The sequence below is a fragment of the Mytilus galloprovincialis genome, chromosome 5 (genome assembly GCF_965363235.1).
Source record: "Mytilus galloprovincialis chromosome 5, xbMytGall1.hap1.1, whole genome shotgun sequence".
Lineage (NCBI taxonomy): Eukaryota > Metazoa > Mollusca > Bivalvia > Mytilida > Mytilidae > Mytilus > Mytilus galloprovincialis.
This window is the reverse complement of record NC_134842.1, coordinates 81,644,995-81,662,969: the sequence shown is the minus strand read 5'-3', so window position 1 is coordinate 81,662,969 and position 17,975 is coordinate 81,644,995. Positions and strand designations below refer to the sequence as shown.

The 17,975-nt window shown below is 32.4% G+C and overlaps 1 protein-coding gene across 3 annotated transcripts in view; it reads left to right on the top strand.

Annotated features, from left to right (window-relative positions):
- LOC143076504 (zinc transporter ZIP12-like) overlaps window positions 1-17,975 on the top strand; it is a 52,846-nt gene that overhangs the window by 16,611 nt on the left and 18,260 nt on the right. For 2 of the 3 annotated variants that reach the window (XM_076252323.1, XM_076252324.1), the window contains exons 2-8: window positions 5,612-5,692; window positions 9,781-9,841; window positions 10,859-11,034; window positions 11,823-11,958; window positions 13,666-13,721; window positions 15,128-15,214; window positions 16,069-16,123. In XM_076252323.1, coding sequence (XP_076108438.1) covers window positions 9,805-9,841; window positions 10,859-11,034; window positions 11,823-11,958; window positions 13,666-13,721; window positions 15,128-15,214; window positions 16,069-16,123 — 547 coding nt within the window. In that variant the 5' untranslated portion in view covers window positions 5,612-5,692; window positions 9,781-9,804. Of the gene's footprint in view, window positions 1-5,611; window positions 5,693-8,371; window positions 8,541-9,780; window positions 9,842-10,858; window positions 11,035-11,822; window positions 11,959-13,665; window positions 13,722-15,127; window positions 15,215-16,068; window positions 16,124-17,975 lie in introns of those variants that run through there. The other variant, XM_076252325.1, reaches the window with a different exon arrangement.

Here is a 17,975-nt window from a genome sequence, read left to right as displayed (position 1 = left end):
TTATTAGTATCAAAATCGAGGCATTTTGCATGTTAAAAGCATTGGTAATAATTAGCCTGAGGTCAGCCTATATTACATGTTTTAACATTCTTTGCATGTAATATTCATGGCCTACATTATGTAACACGACATATAATTAATACAGAGCTTAAATAAAACTTTTAAAAAAATATATATAATGTACCAATAGTACCAGGATAACCATATAAATACAGGGCTGTATTTAACTTTTGATATATAAACTTTCATACTGTGCGTATTGCTATGTGTTTCTTTATTCTACATTGGCTAGAAGTATAGGGAGGGTTGAGATCTCATAGCATGTTTAACCCGTCGCATTTTTGCGCTTGTCCCAAGTCAGGAGGATCTGGTCTTTGTTAGTCTTTTATGTTTTTCAATGTAAGCTCAGTTTTATTCAGTTGCCAGCTTTTGGCCACCTCCGGGTGCGTTGAAGACCAACTTGTGGCCTTCGGCTGTTGTCTGATCTATGGTCGGGTTGTTTTCTCTTTGACATATTCCTCATTTCCATTTTCAATTTTATTTATATTTCATACTGCCAGAAGAAACCTGTGTCAGTGGTTGTCCTTTGTTGATGGGGTTCTGAAGTGTTTCTCGTTTCTCGTTTCTCGATCGTTTTTATATAATACATTAGACGTTGGTTTTCCTGTTTGAATTAATTCATACCAGTAATTTCGGGGCCATTTATAGATTGCTGTTGGTGCAGGGAAGGCTCCGTGTTGAAGGCCGCAACTGTTTACTTTTTACACATTGTGACTTGCATTTGGATGGAGAGTTGTCTCATTGGCACTCATACCTCAATTTCTATAAATTATACATAGTTATGGAGCGTTAATTACTAAAACTTTCAAGACAGAAACAACAATACTGGTAGTGCCAGGATAACTGTATCACAAAATAATGACTTTTTTGTCGAACGTCAAACAAGCAACCATTAATCATTCTTTATTGTCAAATACACACGTGCGTTTGTCATAATATTTTATTTGTTTTCATATCTGTTTTTCATAGACCGATTCTCATTGAAATCAAAACTATTGTTTTTACAAGTCGGTTCTCGTTCCCATTTTATCACATTCAATTATGCTATGATTGTTTTAACTCATTACCTTTATGAAAAGATCCATCATAAGCAGCTAATAAGTTTTTGTAAACATAATATATAACCTTTCGACATTTACCTTTGCAATATGTTAATTTAACAAAAACAAGTAAATCCTTTACGACTTCCGACATCACTAAATTCTTGTATATTATATAATGAGATGACATGAAATTACGTCTGTGACAAAAACAAATGTTATATTCGGAAACAACAATGACATGCACAATGCATTCGTCACAACTCGGCCAATTCCGTATCTCAATCTAACGATAGATGGAGGAAGCGGAGTCACCCGAAGTCTGCCGATTGATGCTATTTATTTCTTTCTATTTATTGAAATGACTATCCATTGCCGGGTTAAAACAAGACATGTATCATTGTCCCGCGTAGTAATGTATTGCCGACTATATAATATGGGTCGTACGGTTATAGTTTTTTACAAGAACTTTATTTGAATGTTGGTGAATAGTTGCCTCATTAGCAACCATACAAAATCTTCTTATTTTTAAATCAAATATCTGTTCTTGATATTGATAGTACACCTGATCGCAATCTAATCCAATCCGCAGAAGGAGCCTCGGCGGCCGAGTGGTCTAAGTAGACTAGTTACTACTGGTATCACTAATAGTCCGTCGACTCTGAGGTTGTGAGTTCGAACCCCGCCTGAAAGTCGGTGGTTTTTCCCCGGCACTCTGGCATCCTCCACAAATAAAATCTGGCCGCCACGAAATAGCACAAAAGCGGAGCTTAAAAGTGGCGTTAAAACACTAAAAAATCAATCCGGATAAGTTCTGAACTGTGACAACTTTATCATCCAGTTGAAGCTATACGGGGCCCTGTTTCAGCAATATGTTTTTAATGCATAAAACTTCGAAAAGAAGCCTGTATAAACTATCGTTAACACTTCAACAACACATTTTTATGATCGTATTTTGTGTTTTAATGGATTATTTTCTATCAATGTTCATTGCTAAACTTTTCCTCCCTCAGCTCGTTACTAATGACTTTTTTTTTTAAACACTTGACCCATATAGGAGTTGTCCAAGTATAAAAAAAGATGTGATGTGATTACCAGTGAGACAACTCTTTACAACACACCTAATGACAGAAAAATTAACAACTATGGTCACCGTACGGCCTATATCTCCCCCCCCCCCCCCCGTATTGGACTAAATGGCGATTAGGTGTATTGAACTTGTATAATAATGTATAATAATTGAAATGTCTTACATATGTGCCCATTTCATTTAAACCTGTTTACCACAGAATTTAAAGCACACATTCCAACCGGACGATGCCTGTCATTAATGCACCCCTTACAAAATAAATCGAACACATCGCTTTACCATAGTGATTTCACGATTGTCTTGTCTTGACTTGGTGCCTTTCATTGTAGAAACTTTTTATACCGATCCATTTGTTTTTCTTATTGAATATGTACTGTACTAAGTAGAAAATTTAATAGAAATTTCTGTTTCTTGTGGGTTTTACACTTTTTACACTTGTTGAAACTGAAATTTTTGATGAGTTGGATTGATACCAATACCGATCAACGTTTCGTTTACGTACCCGACGGCATCACCAGCCAAACATTTGTATCATCTTTTTCTATACACTTACCGTTCATTAGGCGTTATAGCTTTTCTAAGCTAAGGTTTCTTTTAGTTAATCTAGACTTTGGCACAGCATTTTGTACGTTTTCAATTTTTTAATGTGTTCAATTTTGGAATTGGTTTTGTTTTGTTTGATTCGAGCGCCATTGACGAGTCTTGTGAAAAGAAACTCACGTCGGACGTATAAATTTTACGCCCCGTGTTCTTTTGTCTTTTTAGTTCTTACTTTATTATTACATATACTAGTATATTAAAGCTGTAGCGTTAAGCATCACCAAGGTCGCTTACAAAACCTGACATTTGTCAAAAGTTAATAGCGTTTAAAATAACTTGTTTTGCTATATAAAGAACCGTGTTGTAAAGTCAACGCCTGATCTTCTTGTCAGTGATACTATTTTTAACTGTAAAAAGGTCCTACGGACTTTAAAACGATACATATTTCTGGTTTTGAAATGTTTAATGCTTTGAAAGTTCTCGAATAAAATCTGTACTGTTTAATCTTTGATACCTTAGAACTGAACTTATGATACTATGGCACTAGAGGATCTGTACGTGTTAGGATAAATCTGCAATCAGTAAAATGTGGAATGAGTGCAAATGAGATAAACTCCATCAAAGTCACTAAGTGTAAAAAAGTAAACAATTATAGGTCAAAGTATGGTCTTCAACACAGAGCCTTAGCTGAAACAGAACAACAAATTATGAAGGACCCAAAATGACAAGTGTAAAACAAATTCAAACAGGAAAAACAACGGTCTTATCTATATTTAAATACGAGAAACGAGAAACACTGATGAATAGCATGACCATACAACAACCACAGAACAACAGGTTCCCTGAAAAAAGGAAAATATTTTAAACGCGTCATTAAAAGTTTCATTTATTATTCCGACTGTTTGTCTATAGGATGAAGATATGTGATTTTAAGGACGTTTACTGCTTTTTGTATTGGTTTTTTATTGGTCTTTGTTTGTTTTTCAGATGGCAATTTTAAATGAAGGAAACATATAGAGAGAAGCGTTTCCCGCCAAATTTCAAAGGCTTATATCTCTAAAATAAGACACGGACCATATTTTTTTTCTGCTATTTTAGTTCCTTTATTTATATAGTTACATACTATCAATTTATAACAGTGTTTTAAATAACCTGTTATTTTGAAAAATAGTAGCAAATATCCTTAAAACCAATACAGATGTTGGCAATCATCCATTTTAGTATACTAATACAAATGAAACTTATAGAAATCTCGCGTTTCTTCGAGGTTAGTCCGAGATTACACTGACGTCCAACGGCTGTTTTGTCAGACAAGCTGGGGCGTCGGCTGTTTTGTCAGACAAGCTGGGGCGTCACACGGCCCCAGCTTGTTTGGCAAAATAGCCGTTGGACGTCAGAGTAATCTCGGACTACTTCGAGGTTGGTCTAGATAATCTTAGGCAAACGTTTGTTTTAATGATGTCGATGATGTTTAAACATTTCGTGGAATTTTGATTCTTTTTACTCTAGTACACATTGTGTGTGATTTCGTTTCATTGTCGGTTATCTAAATATTGCTTAGGAATCAACCATTTAACTCCAGGGGGTTTTGTTTTTTGTCTGAGTCACAATTAACACTATAAAGTAAAGGGGAAATCTGGATAAAGAAATTCCTCAATTTGGGAATCAGAAGATGTTTTTTGTTTTTTGTTTTTGGTTTTATGAAAATACCATTCTGGCTCTATCCCTTACTAAACAACATAGCTGTCAGATTTTAAATTCTTAAATTTAGAGATCATATAATATATGTGTTTTGAAGGAATGTGTGGTCGTTTCCATTGACCAATCCATGTCTGTTTTTATGCATCAAATTTTCAAACCTTTAAACACAAAGATAAAAACATTCATGCATGACTCATTAAACAGACTTCAAGTTGTTTGACCTTTTTATCTAAGGGTGCTACCATTTGATTTTTTATGGGAGGTTTGGATGGGGTAGGATGAAATTTGAAAAAATGGCATGATAGATTTTTTTTTCATTAGAAAAAAGGATGAAGCACTTGGCAAAAATAAATGCAGAATGACAATTTATTTTTAAAAAAAGTTAGAATTTTTTTTTAAAAGAAGGCAGTACTGTATAGAGTGAAAATAAAAAGGCAGGACAGAGATTACAACTAAAAAATTGCAGGAAAAAAATGTTCATCATAATGCGCCACCCCACCCCCTACTCTAACAATCCAATTGTGGCTCCCTAACAAACAACACATACTCATTAAACATAGTTTGAACCACATATAGATATATGACATACGTATGACTTATCTTTACATTCCTAATAAAGATTTAAAAGAAAATCTTGAACAAGTGAAAATAACACTTAGTTTATAATTATTAGGCACACCTAGAGCTTTTCTGGGTTTACCTTCATTAGGAAAATTCATAGATGACTGTTGGAAAGCATATGTATGTTAAAAATTTTATCCTGCATGTCTTTTTTTTTTTTTGTTGTAATATCTGTACTGCCTTTTTATTTTTTAACTCTATTCGGTCCTGACTTTATTTACATTAATTGTCATGCTTTTTTTTTTTTGGCAAAGTTGCTCATCCTGTCCTTGTTTTCAAATTCCATCACACCCTCCCCACCCCTATAAAAATCAAATGAAAGCTTCTTAATACATTAGACGAGTGTTTCTTGTAATTCTAATTTGTTACCTGTTCGTGTTGTAATTGATGATCTTACAAGTAAAATTCATCTTCATTTAACTTTTGCCCTTTCATATTTTGATATTCTAACATTTTACCTTCATCACCTGTCACATTCTCAACCTTGTACAGTATTATCAAAACATTAATCAAATTAATCATACATAGTTTGTTTAGTATTATTACATATTAATTCCAGATGGCTTTGATTGGTGATGTTTAATGTGAATATAATTTTATGCTGCATGAACTGTTCGGATTATCAGAAGACGTTTGATTGGTAAGACTTACTTGTATGTAAATGCTTGCGCACTTGTAGGGCTATATAATATTAAGACTTGGGGCCAGCTGAAGGACGCCTCCGGGTGCGGAAATTTCTCGCTACATTGAAGACCTGTTGGTGACCCTCTGCTGTTGTTTTTTATTTGGGCGGGTTGTTGTCTCTTTGACACATTCCCCATTTCCATTCTCAATTTTATTGTACTTCTATGTAAATGCTGGCACACTTGTATGTAGATTAAACATGACTTTTTAGAATACTTTATACATCACAATAACAACATACCTCTTACACAATTAACCTCAACCATGAAACAAACATGGACAGAAATGTTATGTCAATAAACCAGAAAACACAGATTTAAAATATCGAACAATCATTGACAAACACAAAAAGTAAACTCATAAAAATACCGAGCTCCGAGGTAATTCAAACTGGAAAGTCGCCAATCAAATGACAAAGTCAAAAGCTTAAACACATCAAACGAATGGATAACAACTATCATATTCCTGACTTAGTATGGGCATTTTCTTGTGTAGAAAATTGAGGTAGTACGTCTATGTAACGAATGAATAACAACTGTCATATTTCTAACTTGGAACAGGCATTTTCTTTCATAGAAAATGGTGGAAATCTGGTTTTATAGCTAGGTAAACCTCTCACTTGTATGCCAGTTGAAAGAAATATCCTTATTTTGACACCGATGTGTGAACAAAACAAAAAGTAAAAATGTCTAAACAGTGGAACAACAGTCAACATTGTGTTTTAGTCTTAATCACTATAAACAAACAAAATATGTGACAAAGAAACACAAAAAGGCACATAGACAAAGCAGATAAAACCCAACATAGAAGTACACACATTTTGTAATCAATTTACTTTTTTTGATATTTGAATTTTCATTAACTTATTCACCTATATATATTATTCTCTGAAGCAGAAATTATTTTAGTATTATCATATACTTAGACTAAATAATATATGATTTTTACTGTATGATAATAAAAATAAATTAACGTAAACTCCATATTTTTCGAATTGGTGCTTATCGGACTGATACGAAAAGTTTATCACATGCTTCAATTGTTATCACATACCTTTCCGTAACATTATCGCATGGCATTCCGGTGATACTCGGCAAATTCTGGAAAATACTCCTCAATGCTACGTTTTCAGTGAAAAAAATTACAAAGAAGTCAACAAAACAATTATTTGAATACTGGAAAGTATATTGTGAAGCATAATACAAAGAATTTTACAAAAATACTGAACTTCGAGGAAAATTCAAAACAGAAAGTCCCTAATCAAATGGCAAAATCAAATGACAAAACACATCGAACGAATGGACAACAACTGTCATATTCCTGACTCGGTACAGGCATTTTCAAATGAAGAAAATGGTGGATTGAACCTGTTTTTTAATAGCGCTTAACTGCTCACTTGTATGACAGTCGCATCAAATTCCATATTTACAACGATGTATGAACAAAACAAATAGATATAAAAGTAAAAATGTGGAAATAATGGTAGAACATTCATTATTGTGATTTAATCTAAATCACTATAAACCTATCAAATATGTTACAAAGAAACACTATAGACAAAGCACATTAAAATCTCATAGAAGGGCACACACATATTTTGTAATCAATTTACTTTTTTCTATATTTGAATTTTCATTAACTTATTTACTTATATAATATATTATTCTCCGAAGCAGAAATTATTTCAATAATATAAGATAAAAGACAAAATATGAAAATTATCCAAGATTGTCTTTTTTTTACCTTTTTGTTCTTTTCATATGGCGAACAAAGTAACTTTATTGTGTTTTTAATATATATATAAATATAAACAAATACATTTGTTTATATATATATATATCAACATAAAATGTCAGTTCGGTAGCATATATATCTTTATAAAATGACTTTGCTGTACTTAAAAAAAACTACAGACACTCTGCTTGAGGATATATCTATTAAAGTAAATCAAACTGGCAGGGTTATTTTAGAGGAAAATTCATGCTCAACTGTTTATATTTATTTTGAAGGCTATATATTAATATATATCAAACACTATTCAATCATTAATTGTTGACTTACTTGCATTGCAAGATGGAAACAGCAAGAAAAGTTAAGAATTTAAAATCAACTTTACACTAGAGTTAATTGTGAAAATATGAAAAAACAAACGTTAACGTAGAATCCGATCTCGAAAATCGATGAGAGACAGAAAAATTATGGCAAAGTAGAAAAACAAACTGTGAAAAGACTAACAACAGTCGACAAAACAATGAATAGAAATTTAGACGAAGCAACACGAACCCAATAAAAACGGCGATGGTATTAGGCTGAAAGGTTAAGCATATCCTGTCCCCATGTAAGCATGTCCTTTTGGATTGAACTACTCACATTTATCGTAAAATCTAATTTTGCATCGGGTTTCAGGAAGGTTTGTTATTTCTTACGAAAGCCGAGAAGGATCATTCAAAATTCAAAATTCAAAATTTAAAATTCAATATTCAAAACTCAAACATCCTACATTAATCTATCATGATTCCCCGCGCTTACAGAAGCCAAAAAAGATCGCAATTTACACTTTAATATACTACTGAAAGCTATTTTATAAAGTTTGATAAGAACACGAACCCATTGAAACAAGGCAAAGGGTCCGTTAAGCCTTCATAGGGATACATCCAACTTTACCATTTGAAACCCTTGGTAACACAGCGTCATTGCAAGTAGCACCCCTCTATCAAGAAAAAAGGAAAGGAAACCCGAGCCTGGAAAGTCGCTGTACTGAAATGGAACGTTCACAATGGAAAAATTGAAATCATCGCTTTTTCGTAAAGTTTAAATATGCATGAAATAATTTCCACTGGAGGTTAAGCAAACAACAAATCTCTTATAATAACCTAGTTTTCCAACGGAATAATCTAGTTATTAAAATATGTATAATCAAAAGACAGAGTTTGTGTATCAATTATCAAATCTGATAATTTAATGTTGTTATATCAACAAAATTCGAGTTTTTGACGATTTTTCTTTATGTTATTTGGGAGTTACGGTCTATGATTGACGAAAGATGATACTTTTGGCATTTACTTATGTAATTCCATTTATTACAAAAGCGTATAAGGGTCATCCTTTTTATTTTATTTTTTTTTTCAAATTGTCGACTTTAATCTTGGAATTATCAACTTTAATCTTAAAATTTCCAACTTTAATCTTGGAGTTATCAATTTTAATCTGGGTGGAGGAGTTAACTTCGATTTTTTTTGGTAGGGGTGTGCTATGTTTGTCTTAAACGATGTACCCATTTTTATATAATATTAACTAATGTATGGTACCTATATTTATATATTAAAATTGTGACCCGCCATGACATTTCCAGGCTTATGGAGGTTGAACGTCATTGTTAGAAAAATTATAAACATGATAAATATCGAGAAGAAGAGATAAAGGCTTTCCTTGGCTTCTTTTTTGAGGACGCCGAACTATATATTATATATAAGTTTTGAAGAAGTTTTACTTTATCGTTTGAAGTGAAAAATATTTGAATGTACATTTTTGATTGATACACAAAAAAAATCAAAATTCTCTGCTCTAAAGATTTTATTTCATAAATGGAGTCTGAACTATATCCATAACAAATGCACCGTATCAAATGCATATAAGAGAACACCTACTTATAAACTGTTACGCGTCGCATACTATGTATAAAGACATGCATAATAAATCTTAATCAAAAGAAGGAATTCTTAAAGCTTACTTTGACAAATTTTAAACTAACTTCATTTCAACAAGTTTAAATTAAATAATATTCTAAAATAGAGCTACAAAAAACCAAAATGCTCTGCTCTATAGATTTTCTTTCATAAATGAAGTTTAATGTCTGTACATGAAAATAATATATAGTTGTGAATCTAGTAACGATATACATTTGTCAAGTTGGGAATCTAATTGACTATGAACATTTGCCAAGTAGGGAACCTACTGACTGTATACATATATTTTGGTCAGAAAAGTAGTTTGACGTTCGAAATACTCATAATATCTCTAACATTAACCGATTTTCTTTTTTAGAGTACAACAAAGTTTTTAACAAAAATGCTGGTCCATGATCATAAGCCTACATTAGCTGAAAGTAAGTTTAGATAATGACCAAAAACATCATTTTTCAAGGGCTGACGGTATTGACTTTGCTTGACGGAATCATTTGTGCCTGACAGATTTACAACATTTATTGTACTTGTTTAAATGAAAGTATCTTGTTTTATAGATTCGTTTTATTCATGGCAGTTAGTTGACTTGATTGCATTTGATTGTTATATCATTGACGCCCCACGTGATCAAACAATTTATTTTGCTTCAACATCAAATTAAGTTTGAGATGTGGTAATAGTCAGGGGCTATAATAAACATCAGTCTCGAACAAACAGAAAACACATAAATATTTTTTCCCAGAAAACATGCCGTGAAAGAGGTTTACATTTTAATGTTTGTATATAGATGTAAGTAAATACGGACTATGGAGATGCATTGGTCATCTGTTTTTCATTGAATGTATTGCAATTTATTTCAAGTCGCAAAACTTTTTACTAGTATATAAAGAAGTATAACAGCAATACCGAACTCCAAGGAATATCAAAAAAGGGGAAATAAGTAAAACTGACACATTTCAAGGGGTATCAATCGACCGAACAAGTGAAAAACAACAGCTATATGCATAACTGGGTACAGGCATTTTCGAAGAAATTGGTGAACCTAGCCTGGTTTTATGTCTAAGTCTAGCTTAACCTCCCGCTTGTTCGACTGTTGTTTATAAATTCTGTTATACTGTCAAAATTAGGTACCGTTAATGCAATCATAACACCTCAATTTATTCTATATTAATATATAAAATGGTTTTAGTTCTGTTGCTAAAACCTGCCTTAAAATTTTATTGCGACGAAAAATATTTTATAACGTTGAAATTTAACGATGATATTTTCTGTACATGTATTATTTTGTCCTTGAATGTATATGGTGTCATTGCACATTTATGTTTTGTGCAAATAGCAAAACTATTTTTTCATTTAAACCTTCATGCACTGTTCTCATCATCAATCCATTTCGCTCAATGCTTACACCATGTTTTTAATACATCACATGTTTCTTTCAGTCTATGGTTATGGTATCTTAGCTAATGCAATATGTTGTGTATGTTCTATTGGTGGAGCTGTGATTCTTCCATGCGCAAAACGTTTCTCAAATGCATACCACGTGTTTCTGTCAGTTTTTATGGGGTTGGCTGTAGGGACATTGTTTACGGGAGCAGTAGTACATTTGATTCCTGAGGTATGTCAGTTAATTTGCCAAATTAACTAATTAAAGCAGTTGATTGTTTTTAAACTGAGTTTGGTTCCCTCCGTAAAATATCCATTATACCTTCGGAATATACAAATAATAAGAATTACAAGAACAGCCAGGTACCAGTATAATCCAAACTTAACTCTTATTGGAACAAGAAGATAACGTTACATTACAATAAATAGTGTCTCATGTTATTTTCAATTTACATTAGACATTTGACACAAAGAGTACATGCGGAAAACTGTCGGCAGGTATGATTTTTTTAGGATGTGAGCAATATTCGAATTTTGAAATTGCTGAGATAAAGATATAGGAAGATGTGGTGTGAGTGCCAATGAAACCACTCTTCATCCAAATAACAATTTGAAAAAAGTACATGTAAGATATAAATATTCAAATGCATGTCAAATTGGATATTGTTCACATTGTTGGCACTCATACCACATTTTTCTATAACAACGAAAGCCTACTTGGATTGCAGACCAGAGTTTAAACTTCAATTAGAAAATGAGGGCGGCATGATGTCGGTATTCAACTCGAAAGTTCCTTTCATGGCCCCTTAAGAGTTGCTGCAAGGGTTTTGTGGCTTATGGATAGAGTGGCACTCGGTTAACATGAGGCATACGTTTTACGTTCACATACTTGCATAAATAGACATCTTTCATAGCCAAAAGCACGCCACTAATACAAATTGATATAGTTACCATCTTGGAAAACTTCAGGGATTATTTATCAAAATAATGACCATTAATTAAAGATGCTTGATGTTATAGGCTTTAGGAATGCACAGCCACAGTGCACACGAGCACGAGCACGGACATAACGAAACAGAAATCCACCATGACGAGAACCATCATAATGAATACCATGTGGAGGACTATATTTGGTACTGTATGGTTATCTTGTTGGGTAAGTTTTAATCTGAAACGGATGTTACAAATCTCCGTCCGCGCGCACAATACAAATGAGGAAATGTAAATTCATTTGAAAAATGATTTACTAGAAAGAGAGAAACTGTTTCTTTAAATGCCGATCATTAACTTCGGACATTTAACAACAAGCAAACATTTCTTCAATCCTGTTTTGCGCCTGTATCAAGTCGGAGCCTTTGTCAGTCCTTTATGTTTTTGTTTTAATTTCAATTTCATTTATATGTTTCGGGTTTTATAGTGACATCAATTTTCACTGTACTAGTAGACATTTTTGTTAAAATGCCATCTGAAGCACGCCTTAGAGTGCTGGATTATCTCGCTGAGTTGAAGACCCACAGGGGTCCTGGCTGTTTTCTGCTCTTTTGTCTGGTAATTGTCACTTTGGCAAATTATCACTTTTAATTCTCAATTTCCATTCACAATTGTATCGCCTTACTAAGTTAACTTGAGTGTAAGCCACACACTATGAATCTCACTAACCATACCATATATCAACCAAAATCATGCGCAAGTCAACTAACACACTTTCATTAAAAGCAACAGTAGTATTCCGATATTCAAAAAATTGTTACCCTGTTATACAAATCTAATTAAAAAACAAGAGAATCGCATTGACTTTAAATGAGATAAGACTGAGTTATTCGGCATCTTATTAATGATAGGCAGTTTTCCGCTGTTTAACAGTAAAAATATAAGAAGTTTGAAGCCATCGTGCATTTGTATAGAATACTTGAATAAATAAAAAAAATATGGTACAAATGTTCGACCGACTAATTTAAATGTCTTATCAGCAACACGAGGATGTTCTTCAGAAGATTTAGCATAATACTTTTGAATTTTCAAATTCAAGGGGCATAAGCCTATATCTCAACCTTCTACTATACGGATCAAAAGACTATTCCACGTCTGTGAGTTTAGACACAGGAGTATTATATCGATCAATTAATTAGTGATGGTGATTGTAAGGCCACCAATGGGTCTTCAATGCAGCGCGAAAATCCTGCACTCGGAGTTGGTCATCAGCTGGACCCGAAATAAGTACTAGTCTAGTGAAAATGGACGTAACACTAATTTCTTAAACATATAAATAAACTACAAATAAAAAAACATACAAGACTAATAATAAAGGCCAGCGATTCTTGACTTGGGACAGGTACAAAAATGCGGCGAGGTTTAACATGATTTGTCAGATCTCAACCCTTTCCCTATACCAATGTAGAATACAGTAACACATAGCAGAAACTATAACGATAATTTATCGTTACAATTTTTGAAGAATGATTACAAATGTGAAATTAATAGGTCCGATTTCAGGACAATCTGAATACAGATATATGAATTATATATTAGAATGCGAGTTTTAAGTATTGCGGTACTAGCCCAGTCGAATTATTCGCATTGCTAAAAAACTCGCAATTATTTCTAAATTTACAATATACGAAATGATTTAAAATATCTTCTGACTATCGTATCTTGAGAAGCAGACAATTCTATAAAAATTAAATAAATATAATAGAGGACAAGATACATTACGCAAGTGTATCCATTATATATTGTATGTATGAAAATTAAGAAAATCTATATCATTAATCTTTAAAATTTATTGTATTTGTTGAATATTGAAAAAATGTTTTCGAACGTAGGCAAATTTTATTTCATGGTAGTTCTGTTGTTTTTCTTTCAGGAACGTATTCATTTTATCTCCTTGAAACAGCTATGTCTATCATAAAAAGGAAAAAGGTAATATATCAATTATTCTTTGCCTCGAACACTGAAGAACAAAAAGTACTAATACATGACTTTGTTCAATGGTATTTTTAAATGCCAAGCTTTCATATGTTCGAGTTTCAACGTTCAAGCTGAGGTTCAATCTAGAATATACGTCAGACGCTCGAAATTTATAACTTGTTATTTGCATTTACTAGCTCTGCATCAATACCTTTCGCGGTGGTCATCCACAACTGAATATCTATGGAAACCATCATTCCAGCTGACACCGTCTTCTCGCGTATTCAATTAAAGAGAAAGAACATATGTATCGACTCATGCCAAAAAATCACATTTTTGTATTTGATCATCCTAAGTTAAGAAACAGAGCTACAAAACACTTTGTTTTATTTAAAAAATGCAATAACGTCTTCACCATGGAACAAAGACTGTCACCTCCCTGAATGTTCATGACAATCCTTTTAGCTCTGGTTTTGGTACATTTTGATAACTGTCGGTATTAAATATTTGTTAAAAGTGCATACATTATGACATACCGAAGAATTCATTACATTTAATATAAATCTAAGTTAGGATATTTGTTGTCAAACAATTGTTTTTCTAATTCTCATTAAAGGGAAACAAGCTACGAGGGATGAAAAAAGTTAAAATATGATTTAGTTTGATTCAATCATTAATAAAAGTTAAATACTGAAATAATAATTCGTTTTCATCAGCCAATTTAGTTCTGTTATGTCAAAATAAGCGAAGAAATATCGCTGCTGAATTACTCACTTGCAAGTGAATAATTTTACTTCATGTAATCCGTATTCGTGTGACCTTTTATTTAACCCAAAAGCTAGGGACATAAACAATTAAATGCTTTAACTGTTTATTTCAGACTTGTTGTAATTTGGATATGTGTTTAGGTATCATATAAATTGAAAAAGAGAATCTAAGTAAAATCGGCGAACATGAATTTAACAGCTAGTGCCCAAATAAAATAAGCTAAAGAAGAATATATAAAAGATCTATTAACAGATCAAGAAATTTGTGATTAAGACTGGGGTACAACATTTGTTTAAAACATATGTTGTCCTTCCAGAAGTAAAATGGATTATACTGCAAATTATCATACTTTTGCATGATTTGTAAAACAATGATATTTTAATTTACAGTTTATTTACTTGTGTGGTTTCATTAAACACAAATTTTCGTCACTCAACAAAGGTTTTCTTAAATGTGAGTAATACAAGATTTAATTGAAAATCTTTAAACTGTCGAAACGAAAGAAACAAACTGTCTAAACTAATTCGACGAGAATATGTTTGTGTAATTTTCAAATACTCGAAACTAATCACCAAGTTTATATTTGCATTCTGATATTTTAAGTGAGATAATAAGTGAACTGGTTTACTTTTTCATCATTTCTTCTATAGGGTATTGTCGCAGACCCTGACCCAACACCAGAACCTGTAGTAATGACAGTTAACAAACCAAATGGAGATTTCCATAAAATGGAGGAGGTAATTAAAATTTTGTTTGTTAAATTGTTGTTATACACATTTATTTGCTTTTGTTGTAGTTAAGTGTTTATGTTGTTCCGTTTTTTCCGGATTTGTCCTTCCTTAATTGAACTATGACTGTTGAACAGCGGTTTACTGTTTTTGCCTTTATTTATCTTTATACCAAAATTAAAACAAATCATAAATAAATACTCGTTGCACAAAAATCAGAGCATAGACTGTGACGAAATGGTTTCAAGCAGATCCTCCTCCCATGTAACACCCGTCGTAGGGATTCTTTTTTGTAGTAGTACAAACCGACTGATAAGTCTAATTCGGTTGTTCATATTCCTGAAAAAATTGATCAGATTTTAGTCGCCATTTGGAATATATCCTTTGTCATCTGTGAACCAGATTGTCCATAGTGGTCAACTAACTCGTGATTGCGTCCATAAAAATTAAAATAAAACTACTGTTGCCCCCATTTTTTGGTGCATTTTCTGTTGGTCATTTACTTGTCTGATCGTTGTTTTTATCTATCTATTTTTATCGATTAGTATGCCTGCCTTTACCGTTTTTTTACATGTTTAATTGTCTTTGATACATGAACCTTCTGTCTGAATTTGAAAAAATGGGCATTATATTTGTCTCAAAAATAGAGTTCAAGTTCTCATTTGATAAAACCTGTCTCAATACGTGGAATATCTATTAAAACATATTTATCAAATTACCCCCTTTTTTCTCACAAAGTATAAAATCTGCATATTCACAAAACGAAACAAGAGTAATTTAAGTTGTTATTTGATAATGGATGTCTCAATATGAGGAATATTTATTAAAACGTATGCTTCAAATTATTCCTATTCTTCATTTAGATTAGTTCGAGCGACTCAAAAAGTATGAAATCTACAAATTCACAAAAAGAATCAGGTAAGCATGGTTATATTTTATGCCTCACGTTTTTTTAAATTCAGAATATTTGATAGAGTATTCAAAGTAATGGAATCTACGGACGTATCAAATTTAGAGATGGTTAATTTTGTTTACAAAGGCAATCTTATTAAAAATTAAATCCCCGCCCTTGTTCCTCATTGTGTATATGTCGCGCGTGGGAGCGACATATAAACAACGAGGAACAAGTGCGGAGATTTCATTTTAATTAGATTGTAAAAAATGTTGAATGGCTTTATACAGTTAGCGTTCTTCACGTTAAATTCAAAAAACTATATTTGCCTAACGACGTCCACGGAGCTATGAATCAAATGTGGATACTTATCAATTCCAAACAGATGCTAACAGACATCTGGCAAAGTACTTTGAATCTAAGTCTTAAAAAGAACACATTTGAATTCTGTACCCGTTACACTAGTATTCCTAATTCAAAACTTTAATGAAGATTGAACGACTAAGTCGAACTGTGTTTCAATAAAAATGGAATGAGCAACATAGATAATCATATATTGTATGGGGAAGGGATATTTATATATTAACTGTATACAAACTTTTTTTGGATTTTTAAAATACTAAGGCTTTTCTACATTAGGAATAGATTACCTTAGTTGTATTTGTCAAATCTTTTAGTAATTTTTGTCCTCGGTGATCTTCAGTTTCGTACCTTATTTGGCTTTTTCAACCTTTTTTCATTCGAGCGTCACTGATAAGTTTTTGTAGACAAAACGCGCGTCTGACATCAATACCAAATTTAATCCTGGTATCTCTGATGAGATTTTATACATCATGCTTCGTTAACCATTATGTTTCAAGCAAATTGTTATTCAAACAAAATACCCCCCATATTTGAATTGTATTTAAAAACGTTTGGAAGACGTATTTATCAACAAAGAACCTGCATTTCAATTCCATTTAAGGAATAAATCATTAAAAAACGATGATGGCGTCACGTTCATATGACATAATTATGTTCAGGAGATACTAGATACAATACTTTCATTCAATCAGAAGACGTGTTATATCCAAAAATTGAATTATAATGAAATAATAATATGTTTTCTGTCTATAGGAAATAACATAAAAAAAAATGTGATGCAAACTTTTAAATAAAACGCTACTTGGATTAATTAGTGTGCACCACTTTTTAGCTTACCAGGCCCGAAGGTCCAAGTGATCTTTTCTCATCACTTGGCCAAATTCAATCAAACTTGGTCAGAATCATCATTGGGGTATCTAGTTTACAAAATTTGTCCGGTTACCCGGCCAGCCAATCAAGATGGCCGCCATGGCTAAAAATAGAACATAGGGAGTAAAATGTAGATATTTGCTTATAACTCTGAAACCAAAGCATTTAGAGCAAATCTGACTAATGTTTATCAGGTCAATTTCTATCTGCCCTGAAATTTTCAGATGAATCGGAATACCTATTGTTGGGTTGCAGCCCCTAAATTGGTAATTTTAAGGAAATTTTGCGATTTTTTGTTATTATCTTAAATATTATTATAGATAGAGATAGACTGTAAACAGCAATAATGTTAGGCAAAGTAAGATCTCCAAATAAGTGAAATGACCAAAATGACCTGAAGGAGTTATTGCCCTTTATAGTCAATTTTTAACAATTTTTTGACAATTTTTGTAACTTTTACAAAAATCTTCTCCTCTGAAAGTACTGGGCCAAATTTAACCAAACTTGTCCACAATCATTATTAGAGTATGTAGTTTTAAAAATGTGTCCGATGACCTGGCATGTGAACCAAGATGGTCGACATGGCTAAAAATAGTAAATGGGGTAAAATGCAGTTTTTGACACATATCTCTGAAACCAAAGCAT